Source organism: Danio rerio, chromosome 8 (genome assembly GCF_049306965.1).
Source record: "Danio rerio strain Tuebingen ecotype United States chromosome 8, GRCz12tu, whole genome shotgun sequence".
NCBI classification, from domain to species: Eukaryota; Metazoa; Chordata; class Actinopteri; order Cypriniformes; family Danionidae; genus Danio; species Danio rerio.
In genome coordinates, this window is record NC_133183.1 from 35582501 (window position 1) to 35598716 (window position 16216).

Below are 16216 nucleotides of genomic sequence, written 5' to 3' on the forward strand. Positions count from 1 at the left end.
GCTGTCACTTCACCCTCGTCAAAGCCAAGCCACACAGTTTAATGTGTCACTCACTTATTTTAACCACTCAAGCCTTGATAAGATCAACAGGTGGTACCTGCCCAATTACAACGTGCACAAAATCTACAGTATACATGGCTGAATGAAGTCTCTTTAAAACCTTCAGTGTCCTCCATTAATATTGACATTCCTGGTAAAAATGAGAAAGAAGGCTGTCAAAAAAGGTTTGTTGTTTTAAATTGCAATCTTTTGCTATGAAGATAAAAAAAACCCTGCAGGCACAAGACGCCAACATGACGTCATATTGACATTGTACCTCAACATACCCCAACGTCGTGGGGACTTTGGATAATGTTTGTAATTGTAAATCGGCTTGACTGTAGAAGCCAATGTCATGTTGACATCAATTGCCAATGTCTAACCTAAAATTAACCTAAAGTCAACCAAATATCAACATCTAATCATATTACACCTTGACATTACCACTATGACATTTTTTAGATGTTGAATTTTGGTCACTTTACAACACAACCTAAAATCAACCTAATATCAACATAATTTGACGTCATTACTGGATGTCAAAATAACATGAATAAAGTGAATTTTGGTCATCATGACATAAATCTAACCAAATATTAACCTAATATTAGTCTTATGACGTTGTGTATCTGCTGGGTCAGGTCTCATTGGACACAAATAATTGGAAACACCGCACGCTTGACAACGTTTTTGTTAAATATATGCATAACTATAGTGTGCATAATTATTGGCACCCCTATGACTTTATTTATTTATTTATTTATTACTTTATTGTGATAGAAGATAATGCAGACAGGAAGTGAGTTGGAGAGAGAGGGGGAGAGATAAATATGGGTATAAAAAAAGGGCACAAGCCAGGACTTGAACTTGGGAAGGCTGAAGTGCAAAGGTGCAGTATGTTGGTGCACTGCCTAAAAGGTTATCGGATACACCTCTATCAATCTACAGGGTAAAAAATATTTTTTTTTATCATTGGTATTTTTAATTTTTTTGCTCAACTGTCTGATTTATTTATAAACACAAGCATATTTATTAAATTAATTTAATATAGATGCATTTTGTTTATTTATTACTGAGCCATATTTGAGCCATCTTTCTTTATTTATTACTGAGCCATCATTTATCTATTTATTTATTTATTTATTTGTTTGTTTGTTTGTTTGTTTGTTTGTCAACAAAATCAGACATAATTAATAAAAAATTAATTATGTAAAAATAATTATATAAAATCTTTTGTAAAAAAAAAACAGGTTATGTGCAAAAGAGAGAGAGAGAGAGAGAGAGAGAGAGGGGGGGGGGAAGACAAGATCAAAATGTCCCAAATGTTATTTGTTGGTGCACTGCCCATGAGGCTATCCTGTGAAATTATAAGAGGAAAACCGCTTTGAAGAATCTTCCCATTGATATTTTACATTTTATTGCTCAACTACGAGCTTCAGTTTCATAGTGGTGTAAATTTGAGGAAAGACACTGGCCAAACACTCTCAAGTCATTCATCACTATGTGAGTAAAACCAAAAACATAGCTGTGATGATTTGTTGTGAAAAAATGTTGAGCTTCACAAAATAGGAAATAAAAGTATGTGGCCCTGGACACCAAAACCAGTCATAAGAGAACAATTTTGAAAATTGATATTAATACATCATCTAAGATCAGAATAAAAAAAAGCTTTCTGTTGATGTATAGGGTTAGTTGTGATAGCACATTGTTTGGCTGAGATAAAACTACTTGAAAATCTGGAACCTGAGTGTTCCTAAAAGCCAAATATGGAAAAAAAAAAAAAAAAAACCTGTTTAAAAATGTTCAAATTGAGTTTTTAGCAATGCATGTTAGTAATCAATGATGCACATCACATTTCTAATCAGCCAATCACACGGCAGCAACTCAATGCATTGAGGCATGTAGACATGGTCAAGACGATCTGATGGAGTTCAAACCGAGCATCAGAATGGGGAAGAAAGGTGATTTAAATGACTTTGAACATGGCATGGTTATTGGTGCCAGACGGGTTGGTCTGAAAATTTCAAAAACTGCTGATCTACTGGGATTTTCATGCACAACCACCTCTAGGGTTTACAGAGAATGGTAACCACTTGTTACAACTGATTTATCCAAAAGAGCATCACTGAATACAATACATCCAAGCTTGAGGTGCATGGCCTACAGCAGCAGAAGACCACATCGGGTGCCACTACTGTCAGCTAAGAAACTGAGGCTACAATTGCACAGGCTCACCAAAATGAGGAAAACTTTGCCTGGTCTGATAGGTCTTGATTTCTGCTGCGAAAATCGGATGTTATTGTCAGAATTTGATGGCAACAACATGAAAGCATGGATCTATCCTGCCTTGTATCAATAGTTCAGGCTGCTGGTGGTGGTGTAATGGTGTGGGTGATATTTTCTTGGCACACTTTGGGCCCATTAGTACAAATTGAGCATCGTGTACACGCCACAGCCCACCTAAGTATTGTTGCTGACCATGTCCATCCCTTTATGACCACAGTGTACCTATCTTCTGATAGCTACTTCCAGCAGGATAATGTGCCATGTATTAAAGCGTGAATCATTTCAGACTGGTTTCTTGAACATGAGAATGAGCTCACTGTACTCAAATGGCCTCCACAGTCACCAGGTCTCAATCCAATAGAGCTTTTGGGATGTGGTGGAACGGGAGATTTGCATCATGGATGTGCAGCCGAAAAATCTGCAACAACTGTGTGATGCTATCATATTAATATGGACCAAAATCTCTGAGGAATATACCTTGTTAATTCTATGCTACAAAGGATTAAGGCAGTTCTGAGGGCAAAAGAGTGTCCAACCCGGTACTAGTAAGGTGTACAGTATCTAATAAAGTGGCCGTTGAGTGTATATAATACAGTACAATAGACATTGTATTTTTTGTAATTTCCAATAACTAATTGCTTTGTGTTTGCCATTGTGACAGCACAAGCTATTGTACTATTTATTTAGCATAGTATTGAGGTTAAAGTGCATTTTAAAGGTTTAATTACTGTATGTTTATAAGTTTAACCAGGTTTGCAACGATGGATTTTTTAAAAGGGGTTTAATAAAATTGCCCTTAAGAATTAAACATCACATAATTTACATTTCACAGAAGTGCTAACTGCTAAGTTCGCCCTCAACTGTAGTAATATACTTGAAGTCAAAATTATTAGCCATCCTGTGATTTTTTTTTTCTTTTTCAAATATTTCCCAAATTATGTTTAACAGAGCAAGACATTTTAACAGTATTTCCAATAATATTATTTTTTTTCTGAAGAAGAAAGTATTATTTGTTTTATTTCGGCTAGAATAAAATAATTTTTTAATAGTTTTAGAACCATTATAAGGTCAATATTATTAGCCCTCTTAAGCATTTTTTTTTTACAATTGTCTACAGAACAAACCATTATTACACCATAATGATTTGTCTAATTACCCTAATTTGCCTAATTAACCTAGTTAAGCCTTCAAATGGCACTTTAAGCTGAATACTAGCATCTTGAAAAATATCTAGTAAAATGTTATGTACTGTCATCATGTTTAAAATTCTTTTTTTTTCCATTAAACAGAAACTTGGAAACTTGCTTCTATTTACCAAGGGTGCCGTTATTAATGAAGGGTGCCACAATAAAAAAAAAAAGAAAGACACTCTTGACAAATCAAATCTGTAGCAACTTATTCTTATTATTCGCCTCCAGATGTCTATTTGGCAACAATGTGGAATATTCCTCAAATTATGCCACTAAACTGAAAATATGCTGAACAAAATCCCAAAGACAGATGCAGTTTCACAGGCTGAGACTAGAGATATAGAATATGTCATTATTAATTTATGATTAAGAAAATAAAATAGTATACAAATGTCTAATTACAAAAATCTAAATTAGCAGAATACGAAAAAATATATCTGGTAAATTTCCTCAATTCACTCAATATTAGCAGACAAGCAAAACCAAATGTTCTGGGTTGCTCCTCAATAGAGTTTTTCATTTGTGTATCAGATTAGCTCATCCTCACCACATGGTGTCTCTCTCCAGCCAGAAAAAAAAACACACACACATGCCTCCACAGTCCAAACTCAGAGTCAGATTTTGGGCCTGACAGACAGGTCTGCAGGAGGAGGTGGTCAGTGGGGTTTCCTGAAGCACACAGTTCTCTATTGTTTGTATAGAAGTGCATATCATGGTGTGACCATGACATTTATCCCTATTTGAAATATTTTAATTAGGATGATAATAAAGACATCCACTATGGATGTCAGTGCAATGATACTTACAGATGCACTTATTCAGATAACTAGAGATCATGATTCTCCCATGACTCTGAAAAAATAACTGAACGCTATGCAGCTTACTAAAAGTTCTCACAAAATGTTTATTGCTGCAATGTTTTAAACGTATACTTGTATGCGTGTGTGCATGTGTGTTCACTTGTAAAGACTTTTGATAACTGGAATTATTTGTGTTTTTGAACAAAGTTTTTGAATTAATCATTCACTTACTGCACTGAATGAGTCAGTGTTTTGAATGAATCTTTTTTAAATGAATTATTCAATGACTCACTCATTAAAAGACATTTCACTTGCTTCATTACTGGATGAATCAGCGTTTTTAATTATTCACTTGAATGCCTCAATGACAAACATGCTGTAAGTACAACACCATAGTTTTGCTGCAATTGCTGATAAGCTAATGTTTAGTCATATTTAAAAAAGGACTGACCTGATTTGGTGTAGATGTTGTAGATTTCGTCATAATCTGGCTTGACAATGTTCTTTTTAGTAGGACTAGAGACCGGAGACTTTGGGGCTTGTCTAGGGAAGACAGGCAGAACTCATTGGTATTGTGCAAACGCATAAGAAATAATTAGAATAATACTTTTATTTAATTACAATATTAACATGCAACAATTCAACATGAGCGTTTTGCTTTCTAAAATTCCAATGTTCTTTCTGTACACAATTTCTGCATAATTATGTACCGTAGGAATTATGCAAATCAATAACAACACAAACCTGCATGCCTTAAAAAAACCCCACCATGAACACTTTGCACATTGCTACTCAAAGTGCTAAGTTGTGAACAATGAAGCAAACAGTCTGAAATCTGTCTTTACTGGGTCTGTACAAAATCACACCTGAATTAGCTGGAGTTCTTAATACTCTTTCAAGCGATGGAATATAAATGTGATATTAATATAATATGATGTTAGGGATTGTAGGTCTCCATCTTTAACCAATGTGAATCATCTGATCATTAACCTCCCATTTTCTCTGCCTCGCTGTCTGGGGCTCTTAGGTGCCTGTGAGCGGCTGTCATGGAGTCAGTGGTAATAGGAAGGGCTCCAACAACAGTAGAAGTCTAGAAAACAGTCTAAAACTCTAAGTTACATACACAAACACACACACACACACATATACACACACACACCTCATCAGTCCATGGAGGTTGTCTGTGGCTTGGTTATTAGTGTCACCCTGCGCGGACAGCTAAAGTGTTGGACTTACTTTTCATTTCCTTTCCAGCCTCACCATCTGGATTCCTATTATACTATAGGTGTGCCAAAAACAAAATTCGAGGAATAATTTGCAACAATGAAAAACTATTTATTATAATTATTCATTCATTAATTTTCTTTTCGGCTAAGTGCCTTTATTAATATGGGGTCGCCACAGTGGAATGAACCGCCAACTTATCCAGCATATGTTTAACACCCATCACAAATATCCATACACACTCATTCACACATACTACTGACAATTTAGCTTCCATACACTTATTTATTTCATATTTATTATTATTATAATTATTATTAATATTATTATTATTAAATATAAAAAAAAAACATTTATATAACATTTAAATAATATTTACAATGGGTTTTGACTAATATTTCCCTGGTTTAAGCCTTGGCTGGGTCAATTGGCATTTCTGTGTAGAGCTTACATGTTCTTCCCCGTGTTCGCTTGGGTTTCCTCTGGGTGCTTTGGTTTCCTCCAAAGTCCAATGACATGCCTTATAGGTGAATTGGGTAAGCTAAAAATTGTCCATAGTGTATGAGTGTGAATGAGTGTGTATGGATGTTTCCCAATGATGGGTTGCAGCTGGAAGGGTATACACTGCGTAAAGTATATGCTGGATAAGTTGCCGGTTCATTCCACTGTGGCAACCCCAGATTAATTATGAGACTAAGCTGAAAAGAAAATGATTGAATGAATGAATGACCTAAATGCATTTGCTGCATTATATTACTATAAATTGGTATAATTCGGTATTTAAGTACTTTTCTTAATATTTGCAATATTATCAATTTCTGTGATATTTAACATACAATTAAATAATCATTGTTGTATAAAAAAAACTTGACTAATAAGATAAGCCCATGTAAGTCAATATATTATGAAATACCATATAGTAGCAGCAGCAGCAGTAGCCATTGTTGCTATTACTACTATTTTAAAATAAAATTACCAATAGGGCTGGGCATTATATCATTTCAGCATCGATATCGCAATGTGCGCATTCGCAATAGTCACATAACAAGGATATGTAATGTCTGAATTATAGCTGACCAGGAGCCACAGAATTGTATTTAGTCACTGTATTTATATGGAACTTATATGATTATGCACAAAAATGTTTCTTACTTAGAAATTGTATTTTGTTTCTAGTCCAATTATCTACATGTCAAAGTGAAAACAAGATTGTTTTAATTACCCCACTGGCAGACAACTTCCTTAAAACAAGCAAAAAAACTTCTGACATTGAAAACTAACCAATACTTTTACTTGGTCTCAGACTTTTTTTTTTTTTTTTGATATTTAGAATAGGGATGTCCAGATCCAATCATGTGATTGGAAATCTGGCCCAATCGTGCGGTTTCAGACTCGATCAGAATCAGACGTTACCTTCCTGATCAGGACTCAAATATATGTATATTCTATTTTTTAACACATCTATAGTTAAGTGGTGGCATAGAGTTAGACCTCTTTCTTGACACAGAAACAGCAACGCATGCGACATGACATCACTTTGTTGCAGAGACGCTATTGATTAAATGCCGGCAAAGTAAAACACGGAAGCAGCTTGAAGCGGAAAGCATGAGTATGTCTGCGCTCTCGAGGTATTATAAAGTTAATGATGACAACATTGCCATAGCAGACCATGAGGTATGTAAACTTAAGATTGCCTGCCAGATATTTTAAATTGAGGTGATATTTGTTTTTAATGTTAGATTTCTTTATATTAACTGTTGCACTAAAGTCCAAAAGTTAAAAATTTGTTATTTATTACTTGATTGTTCAAGCTACCTCGCAGAAATGCTTTGTTTGTTAACAGATTTGTTAAATGTTATAATGTGGTGAATTAATTAATAAATAAGGAACTTCATGGATCTGTTTCTTTGATCTTCTTTATTCTTTTTATGTATTATAGAAGTATCAGATTGGGATTCTGTATCGATATACTCGGTATATTTTGGTATACTCAAAATTAAATGACTCGGACTCGAGGATAAAAAATCTGATCAGGACATCCCTAATTTTGATTTGATTAGAAACAAGACAAAATAAAACCGTCAAGCAAAGCTATTCAAACTGTCGTGTGAAACTTTATTCATATTGCAATATTTATTGCAGAAATATAAAATTTGCTATCTCAGGTTTGTCCAATATTGTGCAGCCCTAAAGTCTAAAATAAAATGCTTGAAATTGCAGTATAAAATAACATGCATTTATTCAAAATTAATAGTAATTATATATATATATATATATATATATATATATATATATATATATATATATATATATATATATATATATATATATATATATTATAAAACATTAAACAAACTAACTGATCCTAAGTCAAACTACTTAACCACATCAAAGTTTTGAGGAAGAGCAAAAAATAGCATGCGCTGCACTTCATGGACAGTTTGAACTTGCTCTCCTCATCAATCAGGCGCTGGTGAATTACACTCTCTGACTCACTCACAGGAATCAATAAATTCAGTGCCGCGCTGCCGGAGTCTCTCTGCATCAGGAGCACTGCATAATTCTGCTTTAGACATGCTTTGAAGACCAAATGAGCATCTCCAACAGGTTACAGGATGCATCAGATGCATTAAAGTCAGACAGAGTCATGTTTGGAGGAAGATTAGGAGCAAAGTGACACCGCCAAGGGGAGTAAGATGTCATTTAGGCTTCTTGAGTTGGAGAGTGCGCTAGAAAGGTAAGCGCAGAAGTGGATGTTGGAAAAGCTTCTGAAATGCGATATCAATGCAAAGCAGGAGATGCCTAGATGTTGAAAATGGAGGAGGGGTGTGTTTGAAATAAATAGATGAAACTCTTGAAGTGATGCAAATGCAAATCTGGTGGGTTACTCTGGAGCTAAAAACAGCAAAGAGTGAATTTGAGAGCGTGTTTATTTCTCAGTCAAACACTCTGTCCATTTGAGATTTACTGTACATATATTTATCCAAATTGATGAAAAGGACTTGATGGTCAACTCTAGTATTAACTAGATTCAGTGGATGGCATTATAAAAAAAGGGTTATTGAGTGGTTCTTTAGCTTATAATCACAGCCATAAAAAGAACATGTAATGGTGCTCCAGAGGTTATGGTTTAGGGATGGTTAAGGTCTCTTCAAAAAGCAACAACAGTAATAATAATAAAAAATACTATTACTACTACTTCATATTCATATATATATTCTAACAACGGTGCAACATAGCACCTACACTGCCTGACAAAGTCTTGTTGTCGATCCCAGTTGTAAGAGCAACAAATAATAACTTGAAAGAGACAGAAGGTAGATTTTTCCAATCAATCATCTCTTGAACTGCGTTCCAAATCATCACAAATACTGCAGAAGACCCACTGGAACCCGCATGGACCCAAGATTTTCACAGAAATCAGTTAAGTTTGGTGAAGGAAAAATCACGGTTTGGTGTTACATGCAACTTCTTCCAATTCTTCAGCAGGATAGCACTCCTTCTAATACTTCAGCCTCCACAATAAAGTTCCTGAAAGCAAACAAGGTCAAGGTGCTCCAGGATTGGCCAGCCCATTCACCAGAAATGAACATTATTGAGCATGTGCAGGGTAAACTGAAGGAGGCCAAAGATTCCAAAGAATCTTGATGAACTCTGGGAGTCCTGCAAGAATGCTTTTTCCTTAAGTTGAATGAATATCTTGAATGAATAATTCAATGACTAATTTAAAAAGGCTGCATTGGCTGAATCTGTGCTTTGAATGAATCTGTTTAAATGAATGATTCAGTGACTCTATGTGCTTCACTACTGGAACATCAGCTGTGCTCAAAAAAAAAAAAAAAAAAAAAAAAAAAAAAATATATATATATATATATATATATATATAAAAGTATTTTATTTTATACAATATAATGCTTATTCCAAAATATTTCCTTTTATTATAAATTACTATAGTATTTTAAATGTGTAACATCTGGTTTCATTGGATTCTTATTTTATTTTATTTTATTTTAGCTGTTATATACTATATTTGTTTCTGTTTAGTACAGCATATTATTTACAGTAAATAACTGAACTGAACTATTATGCCGTATATGTTTCATTGGCAGTTTTATTGATCACTAAGGTATGATTGACTTGGATTTAAGTTGCTTAGATTTAAAAATGAAAATTGTAAAAATAGCTTAGATGTAGCCAAGCTACTTTTGCCATGTAGCTTTTAGCTTAGCTTGCTACATTTCCCAGGGGGTGGCTTTTAGTGTAGTTAGGCTACATTTTAGGTAGAGTAGCTAATAGCTTAGCTCACTACATTTTACAAGCAGCTTGTCCAAACCCTGTAATAAGTGACACACAAAGATTTTAATTGCTTGATTTGTGGATAAATTAGCGTTTTTGAATTAATCAATTGAATGCAAAGGTTGCTTGAGTTTGAAAGTGGGTTAGACAGGCAAGTGCAGATGTAGATGCTGAAAGATCTATTGAAATGTGGTATCAATGCAAAGCAGGAGATGCCTGAAAACAGAGGAGGGGTGTGTTTAAAGTAAAGTGATGCAGATCCAGTTGATTACTTTGTTGCAAAAATAGCAGAGAGTAAATTCAGACTTGTGTTTATTTTTTAGTCAAACACACTGTCCACCTGAGATCTACTGTACACATATTTATCCAGATTAATGAATGGGAGCTGAGGGTCAACTGAAGTATTCGAAGGGTGAGTTAACTCAAGACAGGTCTGTGGTGAGTGGCTACTCTGCATATCTATCAGGTGTGATGAGATAAATAAATGCAGTAATTTCTATCAGGGCCGATAAAACATGCTCTCTGACAGCCTGTGGTATTTATGAACTGAAGCCTGCAACTCAGATTTATTTCTCTCGATGGAGCCGACTTCTCCCTGTTCATCTGCATCAGCATTTGCCCGTGTTCAATTCGGCCCAATGGTGAATTTTTAAAAGGTTGGCATCAATCTTGTGGAACCGATTGCCACATTTAATGAAGACTTCCCTTCGTTTGCAAAGGTTGACTCGAACGCAGGGGGGAGAGAAAGCCGGGGACATGGCTTTCTACGCGCATCCAGACATTTCACAAACAGCCATAAACTGAAAGGAGACGGTCCGGGTGCTCTTTCATCAAAAACTGGCCTCAACTACCTCAGTCAGTTAAGCAAGCCCAAACAATGGCGAATGATACCGAGCGCTACGCGAAATGGAAATGAGATATGTTCAGTGAAAAACCTGTTTACGACACACAAATCTATTTGGACGTAAAACATCAGCAGTTTGATAAGGTCAAAATAGAGATAAAAGTTGGTCTTTAGAAAAATTGTCCATCTTGAGGTTATCTAACATCTTGTATATGTTTAAAATACTGTGTTTATATAGAACAGCTCACTATGCTGCTGTCAAGAATCTAGAAAACCTCTCCGGAACTTTCAGTCTCTTCAAATATGAACTAAAACTATACAATTTAATTGCACAACCTTTAATAGCTATCAGACTTTTCAAATTAAAATAAAATATTTTAAAAAGAACTTATTTTTTTACATTTATACTGTGTTTTCCTTTGTTTTGCTGTAATGCATGTATTATGTTTCATGTGCATATAGCCTATATGGTAAACTCACACTGTATTGCTTTTAAATATATACTATATATCGAGTTATTCAATTATTCATTCATTATTTATGTACAATAATCAAGACATAAAATGAAAAAAAACAAAAAACAAAGTGTATTCACCGTCATTCTATGGTAAACTCAAACGATGGTGTCACAATCACCAGCCATCTAACAACCAGAGATCGCTGGTAAACACTCACATTCACATGAACTGCAAATCTTCCAGTTTATGGACTCCAGTCCCAGTCATGCAACACACACACTCACCTGCTCCAAGTGACCACTGATTAAACACTCACACAGCTGAAGCTGCTCAGACTGATTACTTGGACTATAAGAACAGCACAAACACACACTATGCTGCTGAGTCTTGCCTACTGTTTATGTGACACTACAATGCATTTTCCTTTGTCTTGCTTTGCCATGTATTTGATCCTTGTTTATTTGTTTATTCCTGTCTGCTGCCTGTCTCTGACCATCTGCCTGCCCATTGACTACGACTCTGGATTGCCTGTTTACATCTGTTTGCCCCTGTATTGACCATTGCTTGCCAGACTATTCTAATAAACCTGCATTTGGATACGCATCCCTGTTGTCAATGCCACTTCCCCGTTACAGATGGGCCTTTGTCTTTGAATAAAAAAAAAATATTTATGCCTATTTAATTACTCATTTATTTTTTATGTACATTAATTAAGACTTTTGAAATATCATTATCATAATCATTTTGAAATATTTAGTATTTAAGCTTTAATTTCTAAAATGAAAGCTTAAGTCTACAGGTGCGTGCAGATGTTCTGTTAATGTTCTATGCTGTTGTTCGCATATTAAAAAAAAAAATATATATATATATATATATATTAAAATGCAATTGGCCTTTTTAATGTGTTAGACACAAAATAGACATCATTATAATTATTATTTTTATTTATTTAAATGATAATTTAATAATAATCTGATAGTTTAATAATTAATCTTCGGTAAATGAGAGGCAGTTGTTGGTTGGGAAAATTGCACCAACCTGAAGCCATATCGCCATATGTGCGCATGAACTGGTAGCCACCTTCTGGCTTCACTAACACCACATACAATGTACACATTTATTTTTAAAGTATATTATTGTATATTTTTAAAGTGATAATTAAAAAGTACATTTTCTGTTAATTTAATTTAGTTTTAGGTTACATTTTTTCTTCAGTAAAAAGTGATCAGTCTGTGCAAGATACTCAACATTATTTGCAACATTACCTTTATTCAACAGTCATGAGGTCATTCATTACATCTGGAGCGCAAACTTCTCATAGCATAATGACATACACTCACCAGACCATATAAAAAAATACTCCTTCAACTGCTCATTAATGCTAATATCCAGCTATCCAATCACATGGCAGCAGCTCTAGTGTGTTCAGACATGTAGATGTGGTCAAGATAAACAGAATTGGGAGAAAAGAGGAATAGAATGGGGGAAAAAGTGATTTAAGTGTGTCTGAATGTTGCATAGTTGTTGGTTTCAAACAGACCAGTCTGAGAATTTCAGAAACTGCTGATTTGGCAGGATTTTCATGAAAAAAAAAAATCAAGAAAATCCAAAAAAAAAACAAAGTCAATGAGTTGCAATTGTAGAGTAAAAGAGTGAAAATGCCTTTTTTGCTAACAGAAATCAATGGAAGATGATTAGACTGTTTTAAGCTGATAAAATCAACGGAGTAAAACAAAAAATGATACAAATTGGCTGATAAAATTGGCAAAACAATATATCGGTAGGACTCTAGGAAAAAAAAATTATACTTTACAACATTCAGGCTATGCCTAAATATGAACTAAACAAATGATACATTCAACTCCAACATCCAACACACATCCAACTCCAATGTAAGCAAATAACATCAGCTCATATTTGAGTTTGCTAAATTTACATTTTGTCTTTGTCTTCGATACTAATAAGCTATTCATTCATAAGATGAGCAGATTAAAGTGTGCACATTCCAACTCAGGCTCAATATTGATACGTACCCTTACATACAGTTCTGGAGTTCACAGAATATGTCTCAGGAGGTACAGTACATATTTTTGCAGTTTTTGTTTATCATTGTATATGCTTTTTTCAGATCTCAAATTTCTCTCATGAGTGCCATTTGTGCCTGCTGTTCTCGCATAAATCCACCAGAGGCCGCTGCAGTCTGACTGCCTGACCGACCGATAGCCCCACACCCACCCCCTTTCATAAACCCAACCGACAGTGTTTTCAAAAGCAATCCAGAAAAAAATCCTTGCAGCAGCCTGATTTTTACCATGTTTTCAGATTTTACCACATTCTCACTCTGTTAGTTTTGTTTATTTTATTTTTTGCCTTTTGTTTTTGTTTTACTTTCTTTCTGAAATTGTTCTTTACCAAATTCGAACCCCGTTATCGTGGTCAACTCCTCTCTGCCACCACCGACATACATAGCAAGCTACTGAGCAAACTGGTAACAGAGGAAAATCCGTCTACACGAAGGTAATTGCTCAGCAATTAGCGCGAAAAGAAACAGAGGCCTTTGGCAGCATAATACTGCCTCCTAGCATTCGTTTTAAAAACAAAATGCAGCCATATGTAGTTCTGGCTACACACTGGCATAGACTGATCATCCATAAGATCTTAGTGTATCAGTCACAGGTATTGATTTTGTGCTTCCTGTATATGTGTTTTGACTCTTAAAGTGTCAATAGGACTAACCAGAGGCCACAGTTTCAGCTAAAAATCATATTTACGGTTCTACTGAAAAATTGCCTATGCTTTGAATGACCTGAATACATTTTAGAGTAAACTTTCTCTTTAATAAGTGTGAGTTTCAGATAAAAGTGCTTTCCTATCTTCAGAGCTGTCAAACAGCGTAGCCATACTCAATCCCAATTCTCTGCTTTTAACAGTTTAGGGAACGCTGGGTTTTGGTAGCATATGGCATATCAATTACACATCTAATTCTTAAAATACAAACATGGCTACATAATCAACAGCAGCGCGAGGCTCGCATTACGTCGGCCACTGGAGTTTTGACTACAATTAATCATCATTCAAACCCATCACAACCGCACTGACACAAATCCCTATTCTGAATTTTTTAATTGCACCGTAATACCTCCCAGATTTAAACCGAACTGGGATTACAATGTGAAAAACTGCACAATTCAGCTGGTATACCACAAAAAGAGAAAGCCATAAAATGTTTTTGTATCTTATGACATTTTGAGATGCTCCACTTGCTGGTTTGCCGGTCTACCAATGACAACCTGGGCAAGACAGACAGGAGTCTGAAGGCAGACGAAGGTCTCGAGGCACAAACTTAGAGGACAGTTGATGGTTGACTCCTACTGTAATAAGCCCAAATGGAAGACAAGTGGACACAAAGACAAGCGCTCAAGAATATCACAATGCCTGGTAGGTGGAGGCTTGACTCGGGATGAAGGACTGGACAAATTAGAGGCGAGTCTTCGAATGACGAGACAGGCACAAACGAGTGGTGTAGGTAGGCTAAAAGAAAAGCGATTGCACTCGGGCTACCAGCAGTGATGAAACGGCAAACAATTCCATGTAGTTTAACCTTTACTTTTTGTTGTTTGACACTATGTTGTGTTGTGGAACTTTTTGCTATGATCATAATGCTTAGGGATAAGTTTTACCTACTATTTCATGGTAAATAAATGAATAAAACTCTTTTTTTTCTTCCTGAATTACCTACTGAAGATGCAATAAAATAAATGTGCCATGCATTAAAAACTGTATATTTGTCAAGCTGCTTTTCTACTATCATGCCAAACCATTCTTAGAAAATTTCGGTACCATTATGGTTGTTTCTCTACTGTGCCTGGAACGGAGCGGCACAATTATAAACTGTTCTCGGCCTGGAATTCTCGGCACAGTTAGACAACGTGTGTTGACATCACGGCTCTATTGCCAAGCTACCACAGCTGGTTCAGAGAAAGTGCACTAGTCATCAGACATCCACAAGCAAACTACTGTACACTACACTTGATATATATATATATATATATATATATATATATATATATATATATATATATATATATATATATATAAAAAAATTATACAGGTCTAAACGATACAGTTTGAAAAAGGTTTTAAAACCATAGAGCAGTGTCTGTCAGAAAAGGGAATCACTGGCTCGCCACATTCTTACGAACATATTTCATTTATTAAAGTTGTTATTTCATTGACTGGAATACAGTTAACCATGTATAATATAATTACTCACTTGTCATCTAAAATCTTAAAATTATAAAATAGGCTATTGTATTATTTGTGGCTAGAGCTTGATTAATTTGATTGACATCCTAGGCAATGAGACCTTTATTTTGCCTAAGCATGAGTTTATTGCATATAGTGCTGTATCTGGTAGAACAAAACTCGCTCCTATCCGGGTGAGAACTTTACCAGCGACTACATGCACTACTGGAAGACTTTTTTCGGCTGTGTACGAATAAAGACATGCTTAACATTATCGAAGTCCACAATCCACAACAACATTACTATAGCCATGGAACACAAACTTGCAGACTTTTTGAACAACGAGCAAAAAATTGCACTTTTTATTTAAAAGCTCATAAGGCATGTTTCGTAATTTTAATGCCAGCTAGACTACCTGAAGGACAGTTGCAGCATGCTGAGATATCGGCCGTCACCAGAGAAAGTCAAATTTTCAAAGAGTCATCTTTCTTTAGTTTATTTAAACATTTGTTTCAAAGCTTTATGGAGTGGCACTGTAGCTGTCCAAGGTACTGTTGTATGATTTAAAATTTAGTCTATATATGCATTAATAAACAAGTCAAAAGAATAAATAAATAAAATAAATATGGTTTCCTAAATGCCGGTATTGCTTTTACAAACATAATAATATTAATAAAAAATAAATAAATATGTTTGACATGTTTTATTTAAATGAGCAATTTTCAACATTTAGCTATAGGCCATTATACTATTCAGTTAAATATAAGTTAAACATTTATGGGGACATTTTAATTTTCTTCTCTGTGATCTATGTTCTGGGTAGATACGCAAAAT

The 16216-nt window shown here is 34.9% G+C and overlaps 1 protein-coding gene across 8 annotated transcripts in view; it reads right to left on the bottom strand.

The window, feature by feature from the left end:
* Positions 1-16216, bottom strand: part of mvb12bb (multivesicular body subunit 12Bb) — a 264229-nt gene that overhangs the window by 65968 nt on the left and 182045 nt on the right. For 4 of the 8 annotated variants that reach the window (XM_073908970.1, XM_073908973.1, XM_021478155.3 and 1 more), the window contains 1 exon segment: positions 4767-4858. The exons of the other annotated variants lie outside the window; for them this stretch is intronic. In XM_073908970.1, coding sequence (XP_073765071.1) covers positions 4767-4858 — 92 coding nt within the window. 8 annotated transcript variants of the gene reach the window in all.